Raw genomic sequence first — 27,563 nt, forward strand, 5'->3', positions numbered from 1 at the left:
AGAAAATAGTGTTTAAAATTTTTATTTTGAAATTAATAATTTTCTCCCATTTTTGTACTCCTATCATTGTTAGTGACTGATAAAGAAAACCCATCTTGAATAAAGAGGCCATGGAAAAATAAAATTGCCTATCACTGTGTGCTGTCCCTTCTCAAATCTTCCTGCTATTGTGATGTTCAGCTCACCCTTGGGGACACTTCAACTTTGAATCTTCCAATAAGTGGTTTTATGTAGATTCTCAGGAGTTTTTCAAACATGATGTGGTTTCTGTATAACCCATGCTGTTTTTCCAATAACTGATATCTTAGTGAGTATGGACTTGCTATTGCAGTAGTGAGCCAGGATGTATGCATTGCTGGTGACTGGCATCTAGAGCATGCATTGCTGGTGACTAGCATTCAGGATTGCTGCATTGCTGGTGACTAGCATCCCGGATGCCTGCATTGCTGGTGACTAGCATTCAGGATTCCTGCATTGCTGGACTGGCATCCATGCTTCCCTCACATGTCCTCCTTCCCTTATGCTTCTCATCTTCTAGGATACCATTCTAGAAGCCACAGTCACATTTATTTGTCTGGGTTACAACAGTTTTTATTGCTTTTGATAACCTTGATAATTTTAAGGAAACCTGGCTACGAATTTTGCGAATTCACATCCGTGCTTATTTCATTAATAAACTGATTTGAGAAGGAAGATCTTAAGGTACACTGCCCTTCTTAAATCTTATTGTATCAGACACCATCAGTGTGACTGAGAACAGTTGATACCAGTCTTGATCTTGGCTTAAAATGTTTTTACTTTTTTCTGAAGACTAACCATGCATTTACTATCTTATTCACTGAGGCTACCAGAGAGCTAATGGGAGCTGTTCTGTTTCTCTTTATTGGTGAAGTTGTAAAGCTGCTGTTAGTTTCTAAGTATTTAGACAAAAGTAGTTTTAGCAGTGGTGAAGAGCTCTTTTCATGTGTTGCAGGTGGGAATGAGATCACGAAACCAAGGTGGAGAAAGTTCATCTAACGGGCATGTCTCCTGCCCCAAACCCCCCACCATCAGCAGCGCTGGTGATAAAGGCCCCTCAGAAGAGGCAAAAAAGAACAAGGCCAATCGGAAGGAAGATGATGTCACGGCTTCGGGAACTGTCAGACGGCACCTCAAGCCATCTGGAGAAAGTGAAAAAAGGAATAAGAAGTCTCTGGAGTTATCCAAGGAGGACCTCATCCAGCTCCTGAGTATAATGGAAGGGGAGCTGCAGGTAGAGCCAGAGTATTCAGGGCATGCCCTTCTCACTCCTGACCTATCCACCTGTCCTTCAGTGGACTGTGAGCATCTTTGGGAGAGGGGAGGGCTTATCTTCCTCATGTGTGCCTAACTCCCATCTCTGTGTGTGTTCAGATAAGGAAGCCTCTGGGGTAAAGAGAAATACAAAACATATAGAGCTAAAGTTTGCAAAACACAAGCAAATACAACCGAACAAAAAAATCATTGAAATTTCACAAGAAAAAAAAAAAAAACTTTCCAGAGCGCAAGCATTACTAAAAATAATGTCACCACTCCCAGAAACATGGTTATTGTTTTGTCTGTTACATTTATTGGGTAGAGTTAAATGATGACTCCAGCTTATCAAGCTGTGCCCCAGTGACAACTGATGGCTGAGTTTGGTGATGGTGTATATGCTGCTTCAGACCCTTCCATGGCAACACCTCGCCCCATTTCAGCTCTGTTAGCTACTGTGGATCTGTGGCTCCTGCAGCACTTCTTTCTGTAGAACGCTATTATATCATGGCAGACTTTTAGGCCACTCACATGGCTTTTAGGGACATAGTGGCGCTATGTGTCCTTCTGGATTGGTATGCAAAAGATAAGCTCACACTCCAGGGAGCCTGAAGAAAACAGACAGATGTCCCAAAGACAGGTGTTTTCATTTATCTCTTTTAATAGAGGGTGCTTTCTTTATACGCATTCCTAGTCAGTTATAAAACAGTAAAATGTGTTCAGTATCATTCATCACAGAGGAGGGTGATGGTAAAGAGAAATGAAGGGGTGGGTACTTCAAAGAGTTCCAAAGTGATTTAAATTGTAAAACAAATTATCAGACACATGCATACAAAGGCACCTATGCACATATTTGTAGTACATTTTGCAAGGTTACATTTAAGAGGAAAGTGAGCTTATATTTGGAGTTGTAGAGATGCAGTAGACAGCCTCTGTCAGCACCATCACGTTGGAGGGGGTACTGTAACTAATCGTGGGAAGCTGTTCACACTAGCAAATTGAGTGGGCTGATGAAAGTATGCTGGCTGTTTGCTAAGCTTGCTGACCAGGAGAAGGGGAAGAATTCTGTCTGAAAGGGTGATGCTGGGAGAAGATGCAGGAATGTGCATTGGGTAGTGAGTTACTATCAGCTCAGGACTGTAGGAATGGCTCAACATTCATGGAGCAATTAGTGTGCTATTTCTCAGATCTCTGTTGGCCACCAGTCTCTCTATGGGCTGGCTGTATGTGCCTCAAGTGCATTTACCCTAGAGATTATATCCTAAGGTTCTGTAGAATGTAATGCAAACTGGAGATGCCTTACTCACTCCAACTCTTCATATCACAAATAGTTATAACCCTGGCCCAAGGAGGGTCAGCACTTTAGTCATAGTTGCTACAGATCTAAAGGCTTTGTCTTACATCCAGTCCAGCATCCTGTCCAACTTATCACTTGCATTCTGGGAATGTTCACATGGGGTTGGACTTCAGGAACTTTATATCAACCCTTGATCTCCAGACCTCCCTCCATGTAAATTCATATGTAAACTCACAAACCAAAGACATTGTGTGGAAAAATCATTTTTAAGCAAGAGAAATGGAAGGATTCTGTTTCATCAGAGAGACAGAGTGTTGCAAATATTAAATGTGGGCCCAATAGAGATGCCACATACTGGGCACTTTGCAAGTCTGGAGGTTTTGCATTCACTGCTCAATGGCTGGTGTTCACAGGAGCCTTATGGGGGCATATCTACAGGCCAATCAACAGAAAAGTATACAGACACACAGGGTGATATGGGCTTACAGTGTCAAGGATAGAAGACAAAGATGAAATCTGTTAGAGGAGAACATCTTCTAGACTTTTCATTGTCACACCTCAGCATATACAAGTTTGTCTCAGCACCAGGGCCAGCCAATGTTGCTGGCATCAAAGTCGCTAAGTGGTTTCTGTTATTACAGTTCTATCCTTGACTGTTTCCAGTAATACATGCTTTCTAATAATTTGGAACATTTTTACTCTCTGGGTGAAGAACTAGTTGCATATTTCCCAGACTGGACTGAAAGTAATGAAACTGTACACCCAAACTATTGTTTGGGCACCATGATTCATTTTCTCCTTGTATTTGTTCTAAAATAGCATTTTAAAAGAATCTGATCAACTTGGCTGTAGTAAAACAAACAAAGCTTCAAAGGAAGTGGTGCTCTCATCTTAACAACCACAGTACAAAAGGTTTGGCAAGAGTACATTCTTAAAGTAAGTCAAGAACAACACATGAGGAAATTCTTCTTGACTCAAAAGAAAAAAAAAAAAAAAGAAAAGAAAAAGAAAGGAAGAAAGAAAGAAAAGAAAAGAAAAGAAAAAAGAGCATTGCATGTTGTAAATTCCCTTGGCTTATCTATTTCAATACAGTTTAGAGGGGAAACCCCCCAAATTGAGTCTCATTATTTCTCCCTTTGCTGTTAAGTTTTGTTCTCTTCTCCCTGCATGTACAGAGATAGGGAGAACACTAGATAAGACAACTAGATAATATTTCAGATTTCTGTTGGCTTCGGTGCTCTGCAGACATGTCTGTCACACAGTCACTGGCACAGAAAAGTCATTCTTTAACCCTAGGCAACTGGCAGAAGGTAATATATTTCAAACATGGCTTACAAAACAGGCTAATATGCACAAAGTACTTCAGCGCTGCCCCTTCAGAATGTCTGCCATTTTCTTTAAGACTGTTAGCTAGTTCATGTCTACTTCTCCCATCTACTGGAAGGAAGCCTGTTCTTGGCAATTCTTCCTCACCGAGGCAGTTCATTCATCCTTATAGTTTTAATTAACAATCATTTAATAGCTAGTGGTTGACTTACAATATTTGAAGAACATTATTATGGGAGAAGTCCAAATGCCCAGGATGTTTCAAACTTATAATCTTCCTTATCTCAGCCTGAGGTGTCAGTGGAGAGGTCCATCAGTCAGGCAGGCAGAGATCTCTGCCTGGGGAGGGCTGGCGCTCTCCTGGATCTCTGGAGTGACTCACTGGGAATGGTTTCCACAGTGATCCTGCAATTCTAAGCCTGTTGTTAGTGGGGAGAGGTGAGGAGGGAAGTTATAGAGAGTCATGTCTATCAGAAATCTAGGAATTTAGGAGAAAATGGTTAAGGACTATTTAACTCTGAAATACACACTCATACATGGCAGTCTCCACTAATTTCTTCCCTCTTTAGCTGAGCAGTAAAACATGTTTCACATAACTAAGACCCTTAGAACACACATGTTCACTTCTTTATTTGAAACCACTACAGTACTTTACTTTGAGCTTTCTTTAAGAGGAGTCACACAGTGTGAATTGAAAGCTAAATCGTACAGAGAAATGTGGTAGAATTTTAAAGGCTTGAAGCCTGGCTCTTGAACGTTGATTGTGGGCCTCTGTTCAGTCCCTGATGTATGAAGAAGGATTTCCAGTGTGATTGTTACTAAACCTGGCTAATACAGATACTACCTTGACAAGTTTGAACAAGGAAAGCAAAGAGAGAAGAGCAGCCAGAGGGGAATGGCATCAGGGAAGGTTTTCAACATCCAAAGAACTTCACTGTATTAAGAACTGACAGGATCAGAAAGGAGCAGCGCCAAGGACATAGGCAGCAAAAGGATTGTTGATGTCAGAATCTTGGAGGAGACAGAAGAAGGGGACTCATAGTCATGACTTGGGAGCTGACCTGGATTTTGATCTTGTGTGACAAGAGGATGAAAGGTTTGACTCTAAGGAGAAGACAGTTAAGGGCTTCCTGACAAGCTTGTCTTCTCATTCAGCTAAAGTGAGGTCCGTCCCACTGAGAGGTGATGTGGGCTAATCAGTGGCCCTTAGGAAGATCCTTTGCATGCTGAATCACTGCCCCAGGTGGGGGTGAGGTGTTAGATGAAGGTTGTTATGGATAATGTGGTTGCTCATGAGTAGAATATAGAGATGTACAGGAAGTGACATTAAATATGTCTCCTTTTAAAAGAGGACACAGTTCATGGTGCTGAAATTAAGGCTGAAGTTGTCAGAATGGCTACAGTGAAAAGATAAGACGAGTAGGAAAGTAGAGAGTGTAGGAGAGGAGCACCCATCCAGCAAGGAAGAACTATTGGGTTGAGTGACCAGGCCAACAGAAAGACTGGAGATGAGTCTCTTTGCACATAGGATTTGATGTTACACTGACTTAAACTAATACAGGATATTGAGTGTGGTCTTAGAAGTAGCAGTGAAGGCACTTTGAGTTAGTGGTGTGAAGAAATGGTGAAATTAGGGTATTGACTAAATAGCCCATTAAATGTTGAAACCTAGGACAAAGGTAGATTTGGAATGGAGACCATGTCTGTAACCATTGGTCAAATATGAGAACTGGGGATCAAGTGGTCAGCAGATGACTTTGTAGATAATTTTTGCCAGAGTATTCTTCTTGATTATGTCATTCTGTTGCTTAGGAATTTGTGTGACAGCCTTAGCTTTTATTAGATTGAAATTAAAATTGCTCTTGCTCAGGCTAGTTGGTAAACTCTGTTAAGTATCTACTCCTTAGCTATGAAAAGTCATTTTTAGTGTTCCTTTAAATGACCATTCCTATCCAGATAGGCCAGATGGACAGGATGGACACTGTTCCACCATTATGACTCATAAATACAAACTCAAACACCACCACCATTCCAAGGGCAATTATCTTCTATTTCTTTCATACTCAGAATACTTGCAAGACAAAACTTGGTCTCTTTGGGAAAATTGTAATGTATTATTCCTTACTGTTTAAAAAAAAACAGTTTAAGTGTCTTTAAAGATCACTAAAGTCATACTTCCTTTGTGAAGTCTTTTGTACTTCTTTCCCTCTAATACTTGCCCTTGTTCTGATCAGAAATTCTACATAATTTCTTATGTACAAATCAGAGCATCCCATCTATACATGTTCTACAAGTGTCTCATATACTTATATTGTGTTGCCAAAAAAAAAAATAATAAAAATAAAACCGGAGAAAACTTTAAGGAAGGAATTAGAAAGGGGCTAGACACATATCATCATTGTTAAGTCTATTAGTGACTGATAATCTTAAAATGTTCTAAGATATACACATCCCCTGAAGCATTCATAGGATCAACTTGTGTGTGTGTGTGTGTGTGTGTGTGTGTGTGTGTGTGTGTGTACGATCATGTCTGTGAATGGATAAATGTCTTGTGTGTTGTATGAGCACATGTGTGTGCTCATGCAAGAACTTTCTGAATGGAACTCTTTCTCCAGACCAAGACTGATGTTTTTTTAAAATTTTATTCTATATTTTTTCTTATTTTACATATCAATCTCAGTTCCCTCATCCTCCCATCCTCCCATGCCCCCCTACTTCCCCACATTCCATTCTCCAGCCACTCCCCAGGGATGGTGAGACCTTCCAGGAGGGATCATCAAAATCTGTCAAGTCATTTGGGGTAGGGCCTAGGCTCTCCCTCATGTCTCCAGGCTAAGGGAGTATCCCTCCACGGGAAATGTGCTCCCAAAGTCCTTTTGTGCACCAGGGGTACATCCTGGTTCCACTGTCAGAGGTCCCATAGACTGCCCAGGCCTTCTAACTGAGATCCACATTCAGGGAGTCTGGGTAGGTCCTATGCTGGTTTCTCAGCTATCAGTCTGGGGTCCACAAGCTCTCCCTTGTTCAGGTGAGCTGTCTTTGTGGGTTTCTGCAGCCTGGGTTTGATCCCTTTGCTCATCACCTCTCTCTCTCTCTGTCTCTCTCTCTCTGTCTCTCTCTCTCTGTCTCTCTCTCTCTGTCTCTCTCTCTCTGTCTCTCTGTCTCTCTCTCTCTCTCTCTCTCTCTCTCTCTCTCTCTCTCTCTCTCTCTCTCTCTCTCTGTAACTGGGCTCCAGGAGTTTAGCTCAGTGTTTAGCCCTGGGTGTTTGCTTCTGTTTCCATCAACCACTAGAGAAGGCTCTAGGATGACATATAAGGTAGTAATCATTCTCATTATAGGGGAAGGGCATTTAAGGTAGCCTCTCCACTATTGCTTAGATTGTTAGTTGGGGGTCATCCTTGTAGATCTCTGGATATTTTCCTAGTGCCAGATTTCTCTTCAAATCTATAATGGCTCCCTCTATTATGGCTTCTCTTTTCTTGATCTCCTTTATTCCTCCCCATATTCAATCTTCCTGCTCCCTCATGTTCTCCTCTCCCCTCCTCTTTCCCCCTTCTCTTTATTCTAATTCCCTCTCCACTCACTGCACTCCCAATATGCTCAGGAGATCTTGTCTCTTTCCCCTTCATTGAGGGATCATGTATGTCTCTCTTAAGGGCCCTCCTGTTTCCTAGCTTTTCTGGTGGTGTAAATTGTAGGTTGATGATCCTTTGCTCTATGTCTAAAATCCATATATGAGTGAGTACATACCATGCTCATCTTTTTCCTGTCTCTGGATGGTTTCTTCCAGTTCCATCCATTTGCCTGTGAATTTCAAGATTCAATTTTTCCCTCACTGAGTAGTACTCCATTATATAAATGTACACATTTTCTTTATCCATTCTTCTTCAGTTGAGAGGCATCTAGGTTGCTTCCATGTTCTAGCTATTACAAATAATGCTGCTATGAACATAGTTGGACAGATGTCTTTGTTGCATGAATGTGTATCTTTTGGGTATATGCCTAAGAGTGGAATTGCTGGATCCTGTGGTAAACTGATTCTCATTTTCCTGAGGAACTGCCAGACTGATCTCCAAAATGGCTCTACAAGTTTGCATTCCCACCAACAGTGAAGGAGTGTTCCCCTTTCTCCACATCCTTTCCAGCATAAACTGACACTGGTGTTTCCTATTTGAACCATTCTGACAGGAGTAAGATGGTATCTCAGAGTTACCTTGATTTGCATTTCCCTGATGGCTAAGGATGTTGAGCACTTTAAGTGTCTTTCAGCCATTTTGGATTCCTCTATTGAGAATTCTCTATTCAGTTCTGTGCCCCTCTTTTTAATTGGATTAATTGGTGTTTTGGTGTCTAGCTTCTTGAGTTTTTTGTGTGTTTTGGAGATCAGCCCTCTGTCAGATGTGGAGTTGGTGAAGATCTTTTCCCACTCTGTGGGCTGCCATTTTTTTCTTGCTGATGGTATCTTTTGCCGTACAGGAAGCTTCTCAGTTTTAGGAAGCTTCTCAGTTTATTAATTGTCGGTCTCAGTGTCTGTGCTACTGGTGTTATGTTCAGGAAGCTGTCTCCTGTACCAATTCGTTCAAGAACACCTTCTACTTTCTCTTCTAAGAGGTTCAGTGTGGTTGGGTTTATGCTGAGGTCTTTAATCTATTTGAACTTAAGTTTTGCATGTCAATAGACATGGATCTTTCTGCAGTTTTCTACATACCAACATTCAGTTATGCCTGCATGATTTGTTGAAGATGATTTCCTTTTTCTATTGTATAATTTTAGCTGTTTTTGTCAAAAAATCAAGTGCTCATAGGTGGGTGAGTTAGTATCAGGATTTTCTATTCAAATCCATTGGTACACCTGTCTATTTTTGTGCCAATACCAAGCTGTTTTCAGCTCTATAGAGGAGCTTAAAGTCAGGGATGGTGATGCGCCTTCAAGTTCCTTTATTGTACAGGGTTGTTTTGGCTATCCTGGATCTTTTGTTTATCCATATACAGTTGAGTGCTGTCCTTTCAAAGTCTGTGAAGAATTGTGCTGGAATGTTGATGGGCATTGCATTGAGTCTGTAGATTGCTTTTGGAAAGATTGCCATTTTTACTGTGTTTATACTACCCACCCAGAGCATGGGAGAACTTTCTGTTTTCTGGTATTTTCTTTAATTTCTTTCTTTAAAGACATAAAGTTCTTGCTACACAGGTCTTTGTTTGGTTAGCATTACCCCAAATGGCTATTGTAAAGGGTGATGTTTCTCTGATTTCTTTCTCAGCCCCTTCAATAATCTGTATATAGTAGGACTATTGATTTTTTTTTTAGTAAATCTTGTATCCTGCCACTTTGCTAAAGGTGTTTATCAGCTGTAGGAGTTCCCTGGTAGAGTTTTTCTTATGTAAGCTATCATACCATGTGCAAATAGTGAAAATTTGACTTCTTCCTTTCCAATTTGTATCCCCTTGATCTCCTTTTGTTGTCTTATTGTTCTAGCTAGAACTTCAAGTACAATATTGAAGAGATATGGAGAGAGTGGACAGCTTTGTCTTGTTCCTGATTTTAGAGAAATCATGCTAAGTTTTTCTCCATTTACTTTGATGTTGGCTGTTGGTTTACTGTATATTGCTTTTATTATGTTTAGGTATGTTCCTGTTATCTCTGATCTCTCCAAGACATTTATCATGAAGGGGTATTGGATTTTGTCAAAGGCCTTTTCAGCATCTAGTGAGATAATGTTCTATTGTGTTAAAAATATTTGAATTTATAAAGTATAAGCATAATATACAAAACTGTGTTATTATTGCATTACTGGTAATGGTCATAAATATTTTCAATGATATTTCTACCACACATACAATGATTCCAGGGTTGTTTGGTTGTTTGGTTGTTTTTGATCATCTTTGGGGGTGGGCAGAACAGTTTTGAATGACATGTATGTGTTTGTGTGTGAGCATAGGAAGTTCAGGTTCCTGAGGCCTTGGATCCCATGGAGCTGGAGTTACCAGCTGTTGTGAGCCACCTGCTTCCCGGAGGATGCTGAGAAGTTAGTTCAGATTCCCTGCAGCATTATGCACTTTTGACCGTTGCTCCATCTCTCCAGCTTTCCTTGTCATTTTTAAAAAGAGCTGTCATACTCAACTGAAGACGAGGATAATCAACTCAGAAGGAATCACTTAGTGCAGCCAAGCACAACAGGCTTGTCTCGAAGGGGTGCAATACATCATCTTTTCCTTTGACAATAGCTTTTCTTTTCCTAAATGGGTCCCATTTGTCACAGAGTGTGGCCTCCCATACAAATTTGGTGCTTCGGAAGTGCTGGGTTACAGTTACCCTTTCTGGCTTTTTAGCTCAATGACTCACTTCATCTTCAGAATATTAGGCTGAGGTCACCTTGAGCAAGGTGCCCACTGAAATCTCACCCCTAACATGATCAGTGTACTGGGAATGGCACTTCTTTTCTGAGTTCAGGAGGTGGAAAGAGAGGCCGTTTTCTTATTAAAATCAGGACCAGATCTGGCCTTTTGTTGACTGTAAAGCCACAGACTCAAGTAGAAGTATTGTCTGTATTTTGACAAAGCTCTGCTGTCTTATTTTCACTGTTTGTGGTGAAATATGTTTGCCATTCCTAATAGAATCAGTCTGCAGTGAAGACAATAAACTCCCTGATAGTATAGGGCAGAGCTTTGGTTGAGAAGTGTTGGGGGAAAAACATATTAATAAAGAAAACCTCCCACAAAATATTTTTTGTTGTTTGCTGGGATCTGGACAGGAGAAATCAGTCTGTAGGGGACTCCACTTAATGATAGAGATAGCTCCTTTCTCCTGTGACCTGCTTTTCTATCAATGAAAGGGATCTCAGTTATTCCAGGTAAGCAACTTTATCCAAATATTCCAATTATCTATGTAAATGTCGTCCCAATTATTTGTTGAACATGTACATTTATTGTATGAAGCCAAAATTGAGTAAAATCAGAGTCTGTGCACATTAAAAGGATTTGGAGCTGAAGGGCCTCCTGATTTTAGAATGGATCCAGGGGAGATACCAAACACACATCTGGACAGCCGGATCTTCTGTTGCGGGGTATCCATTGAAAAGACTGCTCAGATATAGATTTAAGCCAATAGAAAGTCTTTATTAGTCAGCCAGTGTAGCCGCGAACTTTTCTCAGGGTGACAGTTTAAGAATCAAAAAACTTGTTGTGGCTTGACATACCTCAGTTAACAAGAACAGTTAGCCAGAAGCAGAATTGCCGAAGCCCAAAGTGAAGCTAGTACATTTAAAGAGTTTCCCAGAACTATGAATTCCATGGGTCAGGTCTTTCTTTTGCCTGGTGGTGCTGTCTATATGCTAAGTCTTAAACCTTGAAAGGTACTTCCATCATGGCGTCAGTTATACTAAGGTCTGGGGCCCTCTTACACTGTAACTCAGGCAAGAGCTGGACCTGTGCTACTCAACTGGAACTTCTGATGAAGAAAGGAATGTTCTGTACTTGTCCCAAACTGTATGGTAGCCACTAACCACATATGACTTGTAGCTACTTAAAATGTGGCTAGTCAGTCTGATAAATTGCATTTTAACTTTTGTTTAGTTATAATTAAAAGCATATATTTTTTATTATTTTTAAAATTGTGTGAATACACATGTCTCTGTGTAGGTTTGTACACATGGGTGCAGTGTCTGTGGAGGCCAGAAGAGGGCATTGGTTGCCCTGGAGCTAGAGTTAGAGACACTCACTCCTAAGCTGCCCAGGTTTGATGTGGGAATTGAATTCAGGTCTTTGGGTAGAACAGTGTGCTCTGAGTCATCTCTCCAGCTCCTCTTGCTAATTAATTTGAGTAGCGAATCCTGTGTTACATACAATGAATATAAGAAGAACACATAGACATGCCTGAGAAGCACAGGGTGGGTGCCACAGTGACCATCCTTGGCAGGTTCTTAGACCATGCTGAGCCTGGGGCTGACGGAAAAGAGCTGGCTAGTTGGAAAGGGAGTCCTGGATACAGAGCGGGAAGTGATGTATCATGGATTCAAGGGAGGGAGAACTTCATAGGATATTTATAGATCCCAGAGCTGCTTCGGAGCACAGGGTGGGTCTTGGTTTTCTTTTCTGTTGCTATGATTAGGAAAATGCCCTGACAAAGCCAGGTGTGATGGCACATGCCTTTATTCTCAGCCTGTGGGGAGGCAGAGGGCAAGAGTTCAAGGCTAGCCTGAACTACAAGAGTTCCGGGGTTGTCAGGGATATACAGAGAGACTCTGTCTCAAACAAATAAATAAAACAAAACAACCCTGAAGAAAGCAATTTAAGGAATTTTACACGGTAATGAAACCCTGTTTCAAAAGAAGAGAAACAAAGAAAGGAAGAAAGAAAGGTAAGAAGGAAGGAATGTAGACAGAGTTTCTGTCCCACCTAGTCCTACAGCCCTTTAGCCCCAAATAAACACACAGTTGATTATGCTAATTATAAACTGTTTGGCCAATGGCTTAGGTTTCTTACTGACTAGCTCTCTCTTAATTATTAACCTATAACTACTAATCTATGTATTTTTACATGGTCTTATCTTACAAGAGAGTGCCTGGCATCCTATCTTCTCGGTAGCTACTTGGCATCTCCATGGCGGCTCCTCTCTGTGTCCTCTCCCCAGAATTCTCCTAGTCTAGTAGTCCCACCTATATTTCCTGCCTGGCTACATCCTGCCTGTCCATTGGTTGAAACAACTTTATTCATCAACCAATAAGAGAAACATATTCACGGCATACAGAAGGAAGGAAGAGAAACAACATACACGGTACCTTAAGTAGGGGAAAGACTTACTTTGGCTCACAGGTAAGCATATACTCCAGTATGGTGGGGAACTGAAGAGCACAGGAGCTTGAAGTGGCTGATCACATCACATTGACCATCAGGAACTCAGAGGGCTACATGCTGCCTTCTGCTCAGCTTCTTCTCTCTGTTTACCCAGCTCAGGGTCCCAGTCAGAGACCGCAGTGGTAGAGCTTCTCATTTTAAACCCCACCAGAGGCATTCCCAGAGACATATCTCCCCTTTGATTGTAGACTCTTTCAAGTTGAAAATTAACATCAACCACTAAGGGATGGAAACAAAGCAGTCCATTATTGAGTAGGCTGTTTGGTTGATTCGATTCATAGCAAATGGCTGGTGTCCTAGTGAGCCTGCGAAAGTGGTTCTTTGGGGATGTTTTCAGAAGAAGGAAGATGGCGGTGCTGTATCTGAGTGACAACAGAGATGGTGCAAGTGTGTTATTTATTTATTTATTTACTTCCTTATTTTATATCCTGACTGCAATTTCCTCTCCCTCCTCAGTCCCTCCTGATATGCTCCCCCACCCCAATCTATCCCCCATTTCTGTTTAGGAATTGATAACCTCCCATGAATTCAATTAAACATGGCATATCAAGTTGCAGTAAGACTAAGCACCTCCCCATGTAGTAAGGCTGGACAGCTCCTGCTCCCACTGTTAGGAGTCCCCCAAGAAGCCCAAGCCCCACAACAGTCATATATAAGCAGAGGTCAGTCCCATGCAGGCTCCCTGGTTGTCAGCCCAGTCTCTGTGAGACCCTGTGAGCCCAGGCTAGTTGATTTTCTTATGGTATCCTTGACTCCTCTGGCTCCTACAATCCTTCCTCCTCTTCTGCAAGATTACCTGAGCTCCTTCTAAGGTTTGCATCTGTTTCCATCAGTTGCTGGATGAAGCCTCTCTGATGACAACTGGGCTGGGTACCAATCTGTGGGTACAACAAAATAGCATTAGGCATCATCACAATGACATTTTATTTCTTCAGTCATGTCCTACATCTCTGGGTCATCCATCCTGTGGGTCCTGATGCTACTGGCAGTATCAGGTGTGGGATTACTGTCCTGGCATGGGTTTTAGGCTGGATCAGTAATTGGTTGATCACTCCCTCAATCTTTAGCCTACCCTTACCCCAGCACATCCCATAGGCAGGATAACCATAGGTCAAAGATTATATAGCTTTTTTTGGTGTGCTGGTCCCTCCACTGGAAGTCTTGCCCGATCACAGGAGATGGCCAGTTTAGGTTATGCATCTGTTATTGCTAGGAGTCTTAGTTGGTCATCCTTATAGATTCCTGGGAGATTCCCTTACCCCAGATTTCCCTCTGACTCTGAAATGCCTATCCCCCTCTTTCCAGTAGTCTCTTTCAGTACTCTCCCCATCCTGATCCCATCCCCACCTTCTCACAGTCCACTCATGAAATGTCTTCTATCCCTCCCCCCCCAGGAGATCTGGTGTCATCCCCATCACCTGCTCCCATGAACTCTCCTTGTTACCTAGTCTCTCTGGGTCTGTGGATTGTAGAACAGTTATCCTTTATTTTATAGCTAATTTCCACTTATGAGTGAGTACATACCATTTTTGTCTCATCTTAGGATGACTTTTTCCCCTCTAGTTCCATCCATTTGCCTACAAAGTTCATGATGTAATTTTCTTTCTTTCTTTCTTCCTTTCTTTCTTTCTTTTATTCTTTCTTTCTTTCTCTTTCCTTCCTTCCTTCCTTCTTTCTTTATTTCTTTTTTAAAGAAGACACTGGAAACAGTCTAGATGTTCCCTCTTCTAATGCCTGCTCCTGCTCTTGAGCTCCAAGCTGAGTTAGGAGAATGAGGTCTTCTTAACTTTCTTCCAAACCTCAAGTCATCACTTACTGTCTCCTTCTCTTCCCCTTTTCCTTTCACTGAGAGTGAAATATCCTTCTTTTTTTTTTTTGTGAAGTATAGTTTCTATTGATTTGATACTACCACCTTCATTTAAGTCTCTTTACACTTCTCACCCATCCCCAAACCATCCTCTCCATGGCCATGCTTGCTCTCCATGATGTGGGGAGTGGGGACTGACTGTTTGCCATATGAAGGAGCTAGATAAATGAAAGCGCCTGTGCGTGTATATGGACATTGACTTTTGAGCAGGTTCTCTGTCCCTGGTGAATTTAGGCAGAATATATAATTTCCCCAATATTCTCCTGACTAAATGCTATTGTCTCTTCAATGTACCCAGTCCCCATTTCCTTACTTAAGCGAGTTCATCTCCATCATTTTCTGTGCTTTATTTCTGACAGGACTATGGTTCATGTTAAGGAATATTGTAAGTTGCAGGCTCCCCAAGGGTAGGCCCTGTCTATAAAGTTCATCATATCCATAAGTTAATGTAAGATTTTTTTTAAGTGGACTCTTACTTTTTCTAAATGTCATCACATGTTAGATGCAGAAATTTGGCTCTGGGCAAACATTCAATACCATGACCAGGAGGAGATTTCAAAGAAATGTCTGGTTATGTCATCAAGTCAGTACACTAGCTTCCCTTCTGCCTATCACAGTGGCTACTACACAGCATTTTAGTGTATTTCTTGAATGTATTAGATTACTGTCAGAGCTGTCTTTTAGCCAGAATCTGGGTGGGCTCCTGTCCTGCAGATGTCTCCATCATAATCCCCTGGCCTTTAGTGGCAATAATGGGTTACTCAGAACTTCCTTTGAGAAGCCAAGCATCTCTTCCACGTGAAAGCACATAGTAGGGGGTGGGAATGAGGGAGGGTGGCTCACTGTGTGTGTGTTTCCATATTACAACAATGTATTATTCGTAGTGTCCATTTGTCCCTCTTTTGCTGCCTAGTGTGGCAGGATCTTCACTATGTAATCACCAATCCCTTCTAGGTGGGGTGAGGAGTATACAGGCTCAGAGGTATAAGAGGACTTCTGTAAAGGGAGATGTTTTTCTGTCTTGTCTGGGTCCTACTGGTCTGATTTTCTTTCTGCCCACTGGGTTCCTCAGCTGCTTAATGAAATAACCACTCTGAGGCTCAAACTTCTTATTGGCCAGCTCTCTCTTATTAACTCATTTCTATTCATCTGTGTATCTCCACATGGCCTTAGCTTACCTGGGAGATGCCCTGGCATCTTGCTTCTCCAGTGGCTACATGGTGTCTCTGTCTTCCTTTTCCCTGTCTTTTTGTTTGGAATGACTACTTAGCTAAATTCTGTCTGTCCTGGCCAAAACAGCTTTTTTTTTTCTTTTGTTTTTTTCATCAACCAATAAGAGAAACATATGGTCACAGCATACAGAAGGACACCCCCACCCATCAGACTTCCCCAAAGCATGTCTTTGTAAGACATATCACATCCATTCAGCTCTGAATCTAATGTTCTTTAATGTTCTTTCCCTCCACAACCCTTCCCTATAGACTGAGGCATCTTACTCTCTTTTAAATTGTCTTTTAAAAAATCAACTTTGTACTGAATTCTGACTGCTTATGATTTTAAATTACACTGAATCACCAAATCACATGCCAAAGAAAGCAACGAATCACTGTTGCATTAGCAATCCAAGTTAAGAAAGCAAACACTGGGCAAAGAATCCTGTTCTGTAGATAAGGGGAAGAAGTTTAAGTCATCGACCAACAGGATTTTTTCCATATAAAACATTTTTTTTTAATTTGTTGAATTTCAAGCTCTGGTTTACATTTTGGCCTCTAATTCATATTTTGAACTGAGGCTACATCTCAACAGCATCTTGTTTTTTTTTTTTTAATCCTGTTTCTTAGCAACGGAGTTTAATTGCCTGAACAGGTTGCACCAGTGTCAGTGTGTAGTTGGTGATTTAAAGCATTAAAGGAAAGAAGGCAGGTGTGATTAAAGTATGCTATGTGCATGTTCAGAAATGCCACAGTAAAATCCATTAGCTTATTTGATTACTATGTGTTAATATTTAATATTAAAATGAATCTTGTTGGGCTTGGAGATGGTTCAGAGAAAGTCTTTGCAACCAAACCTAGTGGTTTGAATTTTAGTTCTAAGATCCACATGGTGTACACACACACACACACACACACACACACAAATAAATGTACTAAAATTTGTTTTCTTTTAAAAATTATTAGTTATTTGAGAGTTTCATACAATATGCTTTAATCATACTCAGTCCCCCCCAACCCTTCTCTGATTCACCCCCATCCTCTGCTCACTCAACTTTGTATTATTTTGTTTTGTTTTTCAAGACAGGGTTTCTGTGTAGTCTTGGATATTCTAGGACTTGCTCTGTAGACCAGAGCTGATCTAGAACTCACAGAGATAGGTCTGTCTCTGTGTCCTGAGTGCTGGGATTAAAGGCATATGCCACCAATTTTTTCAATCCTTTATGATCACTTTGTGGTTTCCAGATATCTGTGGATGTGTGGCCATCCACTGGAGAGTGGTTGACTTACTAAGGGCTGCACTCTTAGAGGAAGCTGTCTTTCTCTTCCAGAAGCTAATAATTGCCAATTGCCTCACCATGCTTGATGCCCTATTGTGTGCCTAACTCCCATTTCCCTGGTGGGATTTGGTCTATCTCAGGCTTGCACAGGTTTTATGCATGTTGTGACACTATTGTGAGTTCACATATACAGCTGCCCTGCTGTGTCCCTTGTAATCTGTCATGTACATTCTCTCTGCCCCTTTTTCCACTAGGGTCTATAAGTCTGGGAAGGGGGTTGCAGTATATATATGTTCCCTTTAGGGCTAAGCATTCTATAGTCTTATAATTGTAATAAAGTTTTTAATGAAATTTTTTGGCTTTAAAAACAGAATAAAATGCAGACTAGGACTATAGCTCAATGGTATACCAGGTACTTAGCAAGTGTAAGGTCCTGCATTTGATTCAAATACCACCAAAAACAAACAAACAAACAAACAAACAAATAAAGCCAAATAAAACACAGAACGTAGTGTCCAGAATACAGCAAATTTAAACTGATGGTACCATTGCATTGACATCACCTATGTGTAAACCTTGACATTGTTTATGGATGTCCTCATTAGTCTTTAACCTCTTTTACTCCCATCTCTTTTCTTGGAAACCACTTGATAAAGGATGGCTCACTCTTACAGTGATTTCTTTTCTTCTCTGTTTTGCCTCCCATTGGTCTGTAAGAGATCATTCAGTGTGCTAGGGTGAGGGAGACAAGTTCGTACAGTATTTGTCTTTGCAGAGCTGACAAGTCCAACAGAGATTAAAACTGAACTTCACAAGTACCATGTCAATCAGTAACAGACCAGACTTGAGGCTGTGAACGACTCAAAGTGACTCATGCCATCACTGACAGCAGCAAATATTTTTACTCAACTTGTGAATACTGAAGGGCATGATGAGAATTGTTGAAATAATATTTATGTATAATAAAAAAGGAAGGGCATAAACTCTGAATTAAAAGTTCTATTTGGGGGTTAGAGAAATGCTCAGCAGTTAAGGGACTCCGCTGCCCTTACAGAGGACCAGGTGTGTGGTTCCCAGCACCCACATCCAGTGGCTCACTGCCACCTGTAACTGCAGTTTTGGGGGATTCAATGCCTTCTTCTGCCCCCCCTTGGGCACCCACATTCTCATGGTATACATGGACACATAAAGTACCAAAATACTTTTTTATTTCAAAAAGAATGCTTGTCTTCTGGGCTTTCCAGTTCACCTGTAATTCTGTCTGTAGACCAGTCCTGCACACCAACAACACAATGCTTGCCTGCTTGGAGCAGGACAGAATTTCTATCATCCTCTCCAAATAGTAGCTGCTGATTTTGGGAAGTGCTTGCTCTGATGTTAAATACTTCCTGACCAAGGGCCTGAAAGGAAACATGAAGCAATGTGAACTAACAATAGCAGACCCTGTTCTCACCCAAACTTCAGCATTAGCGATTAAGAGACACATTTGCAAGTTCATAGTCTCATGGGGATTATCTAAAGTTTTTATTGTTATTGTGTATGTGTGTATATGTGAGTCTTTTATTGCTTCATGCATACATTGTATGTTTATATTATCATATGTGCAAATCATTCTCTGTTAGTTAAATCCTCAGACATGGAGCTGATGACTCCAAGGTGTGTGTTACTATAGTCTCTTGCTTACTTGCTCACTTAGTTCTATGCATTCACACTTTTGCCAACAAAAACTGCTGCCTGATATTAGGTCAGTTAGACACTTTATTTCCTTTAACAGCTTGCTAGATGGAATAGGGATTTCCTCATAGTTTTAAATTACTCTTATCTTATGAATGAAGTTGATCATCTTTCCAAATGTTCTTAGAGATCCCATCTTTCCATTTATCTGACTAGTCTGTTCTCCTCTCCTTGATCCTCTGGAATTCTGAAGTTTTATGTTAATAAGTGTTCTTTATATAGCAGTAATTCTTTATAACATGGGCAATAAGTCAGATATTTTCTCTGTGTAATTTTTACTTTGTTTTTGGAACATTTTATTCATTCTGTAGAATTTATAATAACTATTGTTTGTCAGACATCAATCTTTCAATTTCTGTCTGATAGGGATTAAAATTAGATTCCCTCTCTTAGATTAAGAAAATAATTGTTTTCTAATTTTACTACTAGTAGTAACACCTCCTTGTATTTTTCCTACTTAAGTATTTAATCCATCTAGGACTCATTTTAGTTTAAACCATATGACTTTACTCTTTTGTACATGGATACTATAGCTGTTGGGGTTTTTGGGAGAATTGAAATTACACCATATACTGAAATAGAAAGGAGTTAATAAAGACGTTTCATCACACAGATGTTAGAGGCTAAAAGAGTAAAAAAGAAAACACTGAGGGAATCAGGCTGTAGGTGTGTGGCTTTAGGAGAAGCTGGGTGAAATCATGAAGGAAACACATTTAGGTACATATAGGTGGTAAGAAGACAAGTCTGGCATAAGATGTTGGCGAGATGATGGAGAGTCCGGAGAGGAGACTGGCAATGAGTGGTTCAAAGGGTCTAAAGGAAATTAGCACATGATCCTAGAGTTCAAGTTTTCACTATGAAGAGAAAAGTCAAAAGTGTCATGCTGGAGCAAGAGAAATGGAGAATGAGAATTGACCATTGCAATTAGCAACAGGGACATTACAGTCTACTTTCATAAGAGGCTTCAGGGGATCCACTGCAGCCCAATCCTGATGAGAACAAGTTCAAAGAAATCCCACTTGTCTTGCAGAGTGAATCCTGGGGGAGTACAAGCTGCTCTTTCATTGAGTTTCCTGGAAAGGAAAGGAGAAAGGTGAAGTGAGGTCTGTGGGGGAAGTAGAATCACAAGACAGTCTTATTCTGGTGGGAAAAATAACAGCATGCTTGTTTGCTCTTGGAGTTCAAAGATTCATGGGTTAAAGATTCACAGAAAACCAAACCACAGCTGGACACAATGCAGGGATCATTGGGTCACAGGGAATGCAGCCCCAGTGGACACATTTACATCAGGGTTCCTACATCTGTGGCTTAGGGAAGGAGGACATCAAGGAAGAGAGGCCAAAAAGATTGTAAAAGCCAGAATAGCATGAAGTTTATTGTGACTGTCTCTTCTAGAAATGACTGCATAAATACGATGCAAACAATGACAATATCAATAAGCAGATTAAGTCAATGGTGGGAAAGCTTTGCATGGTCCCTCCTCTAGACAAAAAACAAACAAAACAAAACAAACAAACAAACAAAAAACTACAGGCCACTAATGACTGCTGAAGAAGGGGAATTAGCATCTTCTAAGGATGAGCCCCCTTACTGCAAGGTAGTCATCCCTGAAACCTTTTACACACAGACAATAAAAACAGGCTTCTTGATTTTATTTATATGTTGTATGTATGTCTGTGGGTGGGCATAGTTGAATAAAGTAGATTTCTAGGAGATGCAGCCCTTGAAGGAGACAATAGGAGCTAGGCCATCCTCCTGTGTTTCTTGGCTACCATAAGCTTCTGTCAGGATGTGCAACCTCACCACAGGCCTGAAAGGCACTGAGCCGAGAACATGAGGTTCCAGAAACACTGAACCCAAAAACATCTCTCAAGAGTCTGTCACAGCATGGGAAATTCATCTAGGCACATGAAAATGAGCTAGTGTAGAAAGAGCACAGAGGCTAGTGACTGGCTGAGCAGTTGAGGGGTGACAGGCCTCAGTGTATATGGTGAGAAGGTGGCCTTGACAGTCCAATTCTCCAAGCAGGATGTGAGCTTTAAGGCATAAGCTAAGTAGAAGCTGTGGTGGTGGGAAGTTGTGGACATTTGTTCCTGTTGTTTTGATCTTCTTGGTAAGCTGGTCAGTAAGGGGAAATATGTGTGAATAATTTGATAAGGGATGTGAACGTGAGAGTGGGTACAGAATATAGAGATGATTTGTTGGTAGCATTAGGGATGAGAACTGCAATAATGATTTAAAGTGATATCAGTTAGTGTGATGAGTTTTTGCTGTAGATGTTACTGGTTACCCTACTCAGACACCCTTTGGGGGAGGGGGTGGGAAGACTCAGGTACTAGGAAGTTAGACCTGCCTTTATACCCCTCCCAAGGTCCTATTGACTCAGGCAGCTGATTCTGCTGTCATGTCCTTTCCTCATTGATGTCTCTGGGTCAGGTGTCTCTTAGTCAATAGTCTCTGGGCATAGAGGCAGGCTTGGCTGCTTGTATCAGGGAGGAAGTGCCTGCTGTGCATGGGAATGCTCTTGTGGGCTGGCCTCGGGGGGAGGGGCAGGGTGACTGCAGCTTGGGTAGGCTGGCTGCAGTTTCTCCTACATGTAGGCAAGGATTTTAATATTAAAGATGAAGACTTAGATTTAAACAAGGTTGTATGTAGTTTGACATAGACAGTATGATCAAGTGAGGGAAGGAGCAGGAAAATAAAGATGTCTGCGGTGGAAACAGGCTAGATGAGAAGGAAAATGAGAGGGGAAAGAAAGGGGGAGTAGCTGGTGGCCAACTGAAAGGAGAGAGAGAAAGAGAGGGGGGAGAGAGAGGGAGAAGAGGAAGAGCGGAAGAGAGAGCAAGAGAGGGACACACTTGGCATGCTTGCTTTAAAAGGGAAACTTGTGCATGTGTAACTGAGTTCCCTGCTCATCCAGGTAAGGAGTGAGCAGGTAACTAATGAGTGACTAGTGATGTCATGGCCATGCATGTTTTGCCCATCTTCAGGGGGCAGGGTCAGCAGACTGCTGGTTTCTAACGTTCCTACCTCTTATTATTTTTAAAAAGTGGGGGATTGGGCATTGCAGGTTAGGGAATAAGGATGTCGAGACAAAAAAACAATTGGAACATTGAGAATAAAAGCCAGTGAAAGAATGGAAAAGTCAATGGTTTATATGACTCTGTTATCAACAAATACTTTTAGATTTAAGGTTCTAGAAAGAATCAATGGCAAATAGCTGAGATGGAGGTACAGACTTGAAATTACAGATGGTTGCAGTTTTTATAATACCAGAGAACTAAATTGTGACTAAAAGTACTTACTAGCCAAGGTAGTATAAAATAAAGACAGATCACTAGAAAGTCATAGTGCAACTGGCCCCATGAATATAAGAGTTCTAAAAGACACTGTTTGTGTCTCTCATTTGAACAACAGACTCAAAGAAATTGTAATTTCCTAGGAATCTCATTTTGGGAGAAGAAGAAAAAGGCTAAATCCAGAACAGTAAAGAGATTTGTTACTTGACAGAAGAGATTGGAAACTGAACAATGATGGGAAAGTGAAGGGTGGGACCAGGTATTGTCCATATTTGTCAACTATGTGTTTCTTTGGTCCTCTACTTCAATCTAAACCTCTTGCTAGGACTTGAAGGGAGAGGTGCCACTGAATTTCTTTGTCCTTTCAATGTGGTCACATTGAATAAATCTCCTTTTCCTGCTTCTAACCATTAATTTGGCTCTTTTGATCGGTTTATTAAGAATGGATGATGAGGGACTGGAGAGATGGCTCAGAGGTGAAGAGCATTAACTGCTAATCCAGGTCCTGAGTTCAATTCCCAGCAACCACATGGTGGCTCACAATGACCTATAATGAGATCCGATACCCTCTTCTCCTGTGCATGCATGTATGCAGATAGAACACTGTATACACAATAAATAAATAGAAAGGGAGAAAGAAAGAAAGACCAGCAACAAGAATGGGTGATGAAGCTTGGCTTGGTAAGGGCAGCTGGACCACAGACTCTGACTCTAGGGAATTACAGACTCATCCAGAAACTTGACAGTGATCCAGAGGCAATACCTTTAAGGAAGGAGAGTGAGCAATCAAGGGTGATTGAATGCAAAAGAAAATTAGCTGGTCTCATGAGAATCAGTGATAAGATATTTCAGTCATGAAAGAATGTTCTGGAGCAGTGATCAAGAACAAGGAGGAAACCTTTATCACATCCAAGCACATTGGAACAAGGAGAGTGGAGAGAAATCATCCCCTTCTTAACAACTATTGGATGAGTTTAGCAGTGGTTCTGATGCTTTGCAGTTTAATGATGTTTAAAGCCAGGCATCTGCACTCACGTGCACGTGTGCATGCATGTGCCTTTGTGTGCTTATGCCTGTGCATGTATACTTTTAAAGATCAGTGATTCCAAAGTGCTGCTAGATTTGAATCACTACCTTAAACCAATGAGGCGAAGGGGACATTCTCAGGAGAGATAGTGAGTTTAAGAGAATTTGTCTATAGTTGAATGTGAGTTTTAGAGAACACGGTTGGGAAATTGATGGTGATAGGAAAGACACATGATCAGAAGTGATGATGATAGAGAGAGGCATGGGTCGATCTGAGTTTGGGGTGAGATTTCTGTTTTATTAGTCATACCCCAAATACCAAGAACCTTTTGGCAGCTGCTGAACCAGAAGAACATGAGTATTTCTCATGGCTTTGGTGAATTCTTTGGAGTTCCAGCTAGAAAAGCAATGCCAGATTCCCAAAAAAGAGATGATTTCAAATGGTTTTCTGTAGTCACCTGGGAACCTTCAGAACCGATCTCTGAGAATGTGACATCATGCCATTAGGACTTTGGCTATATAGGGTGTGCCCATGTTGTTTTAGTTCCTTTTGGTAGATTAGCTTTTGGGATTAAGCCTTTATAAGAGTGTCAGTAGAAAGAGGGAATTTATACTACATACTTGTTAGACTTTATGGGACATGGAGAAATGTGAAAGGCATTCAGGGATATGCTCATAATGTTATTAACCAGACTGGCCACTGTTAAACATGAAATGATGAGTTCAGTGCTGAGAAATCTGGCAGCGCTAGCTGACTTACCTCACCCACCTGCCTCTTCTATTTAGTCATCATCACCATGCTTTGATCTGACCATTCACTTATGGATGACAAAGTGTTCTGATGACAGCTCAGATAAGGCTCCTGACCACAAAATCTTCAGCAGAGATCAGTGCATATCAATTGTCTGAGGCAACTATGTTTGGCAGCTCAGTGAGTGCAGATAAACAGTAGGGAACTTGAAATAAACCAAGGGGACTCTGGGTTATTTTGTAAATTCTATTTTAATCTAGAAAGTTCTTTTCCTGGAAGTTTTCAGATATGAATCTAAAATTTGGCTAGTGGCTCTTGATTATTTATCTTGAAAAGAGAAGATGAATTGGCAATATTAGAGTAGCTAGTGTGACAAATATTTCCAACATCAGAATCAATGTCATGCTGCCCCATATAGTTAAGTTTAATTTATTATGGCAAAATACGTAAGACATGAAACCATGGCCCACATGCCTAACCTAACTGCTCTGATTTTGGATGACAGATGTTTGGAAGTAGCTACTCATGAGCTTGTAGCAAGGTCAAGTTTTCCATCATCTTCTCTTAGGAAGACTGTCAAACCTACCAACCAGTTCTTGGGGGAAGTGCAGACAGGAAGAAAGCATGCTATAAATAATACTTTATATAAGTACTCACCTGAATATTAAGGTTAAAGTGATCAATTAAATGTTTGAGCACTTTGACTATGTTCCTATTGCTAATGGGCAAATAATGTACTTGAACACTGTGTGACATTTTAGTGAAATCCAATTAATTGTTTGATGGTGTTGACTTTACAGTCATAGATTGCCATTGGCATATATATATATACAGTGCTATTAGGTATTCCTAATAGCATTCAAATACATAAAATACTGATTTCAGAAAAACTGCTCACTTTACATTTTAAGTATTAATTGTTTAGCATATAAATTAATTACGACTTGAGATTATTGCTGTGTACTTACTATCAATTTAAGATAATGGAGACCTCTGGCCTAAGAATGAGGCTTAAGTTATGATCTATAATATTAAAAATCAATTAGTTGTATTACTTGGGAAAAATCATTGACTTCTCTGGACCTTTGTGCCCTTAATTTTAAGAAACATAATTCTGTACTTGGGGGCCGGGGAGATGGATGAGTGGTTAAAAGAACTTCTATTTTTTTTGCAAGGACCCTGGTCCAAGTCCCAATACCCACTTTGGATGGCTCACAACTACCTGTATCTTTACCTCCAGGGATCTGATGTCTCTGGACTCTAAGAACATTATCACTCACATGCACATATCCATACACAGACAAACAGACAAACAGACAGACACACACACAGTTAAAATATATTTTAAAAGAAATTATTGTTCTTTCTTATTTTAAATTTCCAGAGTCTGTTGCTTACTAAGAAGTAACTTGAGTTAGAAAACAACATCAACAACAAAAACTGGAATTCATATCTAGCATTCCTGGTGACTTATCTACTATTATATGCTCCAGAACTTTCCTTCCTCTCTTACTTCTGAAAGGTACTTTGGTGATAATTAGCTGTAGCAGTTGCCTTCCCACATCTCTCCCCCCAGTAGTCTGTAAAGTCATATGAGCATGGGGTATCTGTTCTGCTTTTGTGGAGTCACCATAGCAGTTAGCAGGATGTCTGGCACACAGCTGCTAAATGAGTAAAACGGCACATAGGATGAAGGAAGAAGGTGGGGAGAAGAAGTGATAGAAGGAGGAGATAGCTAACTGCTCTCCCAATGGTGGGCAGGTGATAAGGGAAAGGTTAAAAGTAGCTTGGTCCCCAAACTGTTATTGTTTTTGGTAGTGATGTTTGCTTGTTTGAAACATCTACATAGTCTGGTTGTCCTGGAACTTGCTATGTAGCCCAGGCTGGCATTGAACTCATAGACATCTGCCTGCCTCTGCCTCCCATGACCAGCTTGTCTGCCAACTTTTATCCAGAGAGGAAATTTGAACAAATTACATAAATGTTGGAAAAGATTTAATTACTCTACTCAAATTACAGTGAAGATCTTTATTTCAAATATATCTAATATGTGGAATTCAATAGCAACATCGCCACATATTTGAATCTTCTTTTAGGGAAAAATTGTACTAGAATTTTATCTAAATTTTGGTTTATAGATTCAAGAAAGAAAGTAAGTTGAGAAAACTGAAAAGAGACTGAGTTTAGAAAGAGGTATGTAAAAATAGAGTGTTAAAAAGAAGTAAGTATGGAAAAAATGAGTATTAGTGTTGATGAAATTTCAGTCTTCTTAGCCCCTCTATATATTGTTGAATAAAAAAAGTAAAACAAGGGGATGAAGAGATGTTTCTGTGATTAAGAGAGCTTTGCTGCTTTTACAGAAGACCAGAGTTTGTTTCCTAGTACTCAAGTGAGGTAGCTCAAATCACCTATAACTCCATGGACACACACACACACACACACACACCTTTAAAAACAATTAAATTGTAGATCTTGGGCAGTAGTTTGCCTAACATTCTTGGAGCTCTAAGTTCAATCCCCAGTACTGTAGGTAGATACATGGGTGGATGGATGGATGGATGGATAGATGATAGATAGATAAATAATTTGAGAAGGTCTAGTGGACATATGCATATAGAGAATTAATATGATCTAATATTAAGCTCTGAAGTTAGATTGCCTACATTTGTATTTATTAGTTGTATGACTTTGGTCAAATTATCAACCTTTTCCGTACCTGCCTCAGACCCTTTATTTACATAGTGATAATTATAGTGGTGTTTATCTGATATATTGTTGTGAGACTTAAGTGAGATCACATTTGTAAAACACTGTGCACACTTTTTGTCAAATAATATTAGGAAGTGTTGGGGATAAAATGTGTGTGTTGCTAGTTTAATTATGTATCTATAGAAACAAACAATTTCTGAAACAATCTACCTCAAGTTGTTGATAGAATTGTCTATTTGTGTGTGAATTTGGAGGATGTAGTTTATATATACATACTTTCTCTTTAGATACATCTATCAGGTTAATTTTGGTTACATCTATTTCATCATAATTTTAAATCTTTAAAAATATTAGTCATAGGTCTAAATGTCTAAAGCACAATTCAAACTGATGCCAATGTTTTTTGGTATTAAATGTATTAAATGTATTAAAATGCAATAGTCAGGCAGCTTTAGCACGTGCCTTTAATCTCAGTACTTGGGAGGTAGATCGCTCAGTTTGAAGCCAGCCTGGACAGGCTCCAAAATTATACAGAGAAACCCTATATTGAAAAAACCAAAAACCAAAAATCAAACCAAACCAAACAAACAAAAAACACTATGGTCTAAGTCAGCTCTTTGAGTTGCACAGACCTTTAGTATCATTATTTCTATTAAAGTTGAGAAAACTGAGACTCCCATCACTTCTCTATGAAGAGAGAGCTGGAACTCAGCCATCAGAGCCTACTCACCTACTTCCTGCCATTTTTAGTGCCCTCTGCTTCCCACAGAACCTCAGCTGTAGAGAAATGACAACTCATTTACATAATCTCATAAAACCAGCAGCATAACAAAGAATCTTCTGGTGACCTGACTTGTTTATTTGAGATCTATATAAAAACATATGTGAAAACTCATGTAACATACCAGCATTGTTCTGGCACTTTCTTATTTGGTGTAA

General features: G+C 40.4%; 1 protein-coding gene across 3 annotated transcripts in view; it reads left to right on the forward strand.

The window, feature by feature from the left end:
* Positions 1 to 975: 975 nt before the first annotated feature.
* Filip1 (filamin A interacting protein 1) overlaps positions 976 to 27,563 on the forward strand; it is a 95,996-nt gene continuing 69,408 nt past the window's right edge. For all 3 annotated transcript variants that reach the window (XM_051173188.1, XM_051173195.1, XM_051173180.1), the window contains exon 1: positions 976 to 1,252. In XM_051173188.1, the coding sequence (XP_051029145.1) occupies positions 980 to 1,252 (273 nt within the window). In that variant the 5' untranslated portion in view covers positions 976 to 979. The remainder of the gene's footprint in view (positions 1,253 to 27,563) is intronic.

Source organism: Phodopus roborovskii, unplaced genomic scaffold (assembly GCF_943737965.1).
Source record: "Phodopus roborovskii unplaced genomic scaffold, PHOROB, whole genome shotgun sequence".
NCBI lineage: Eukaryota > Metazoa > Chordata > Mammalia > Rodentia > Cricetidae > Phodopus > Phodopus roborovskii.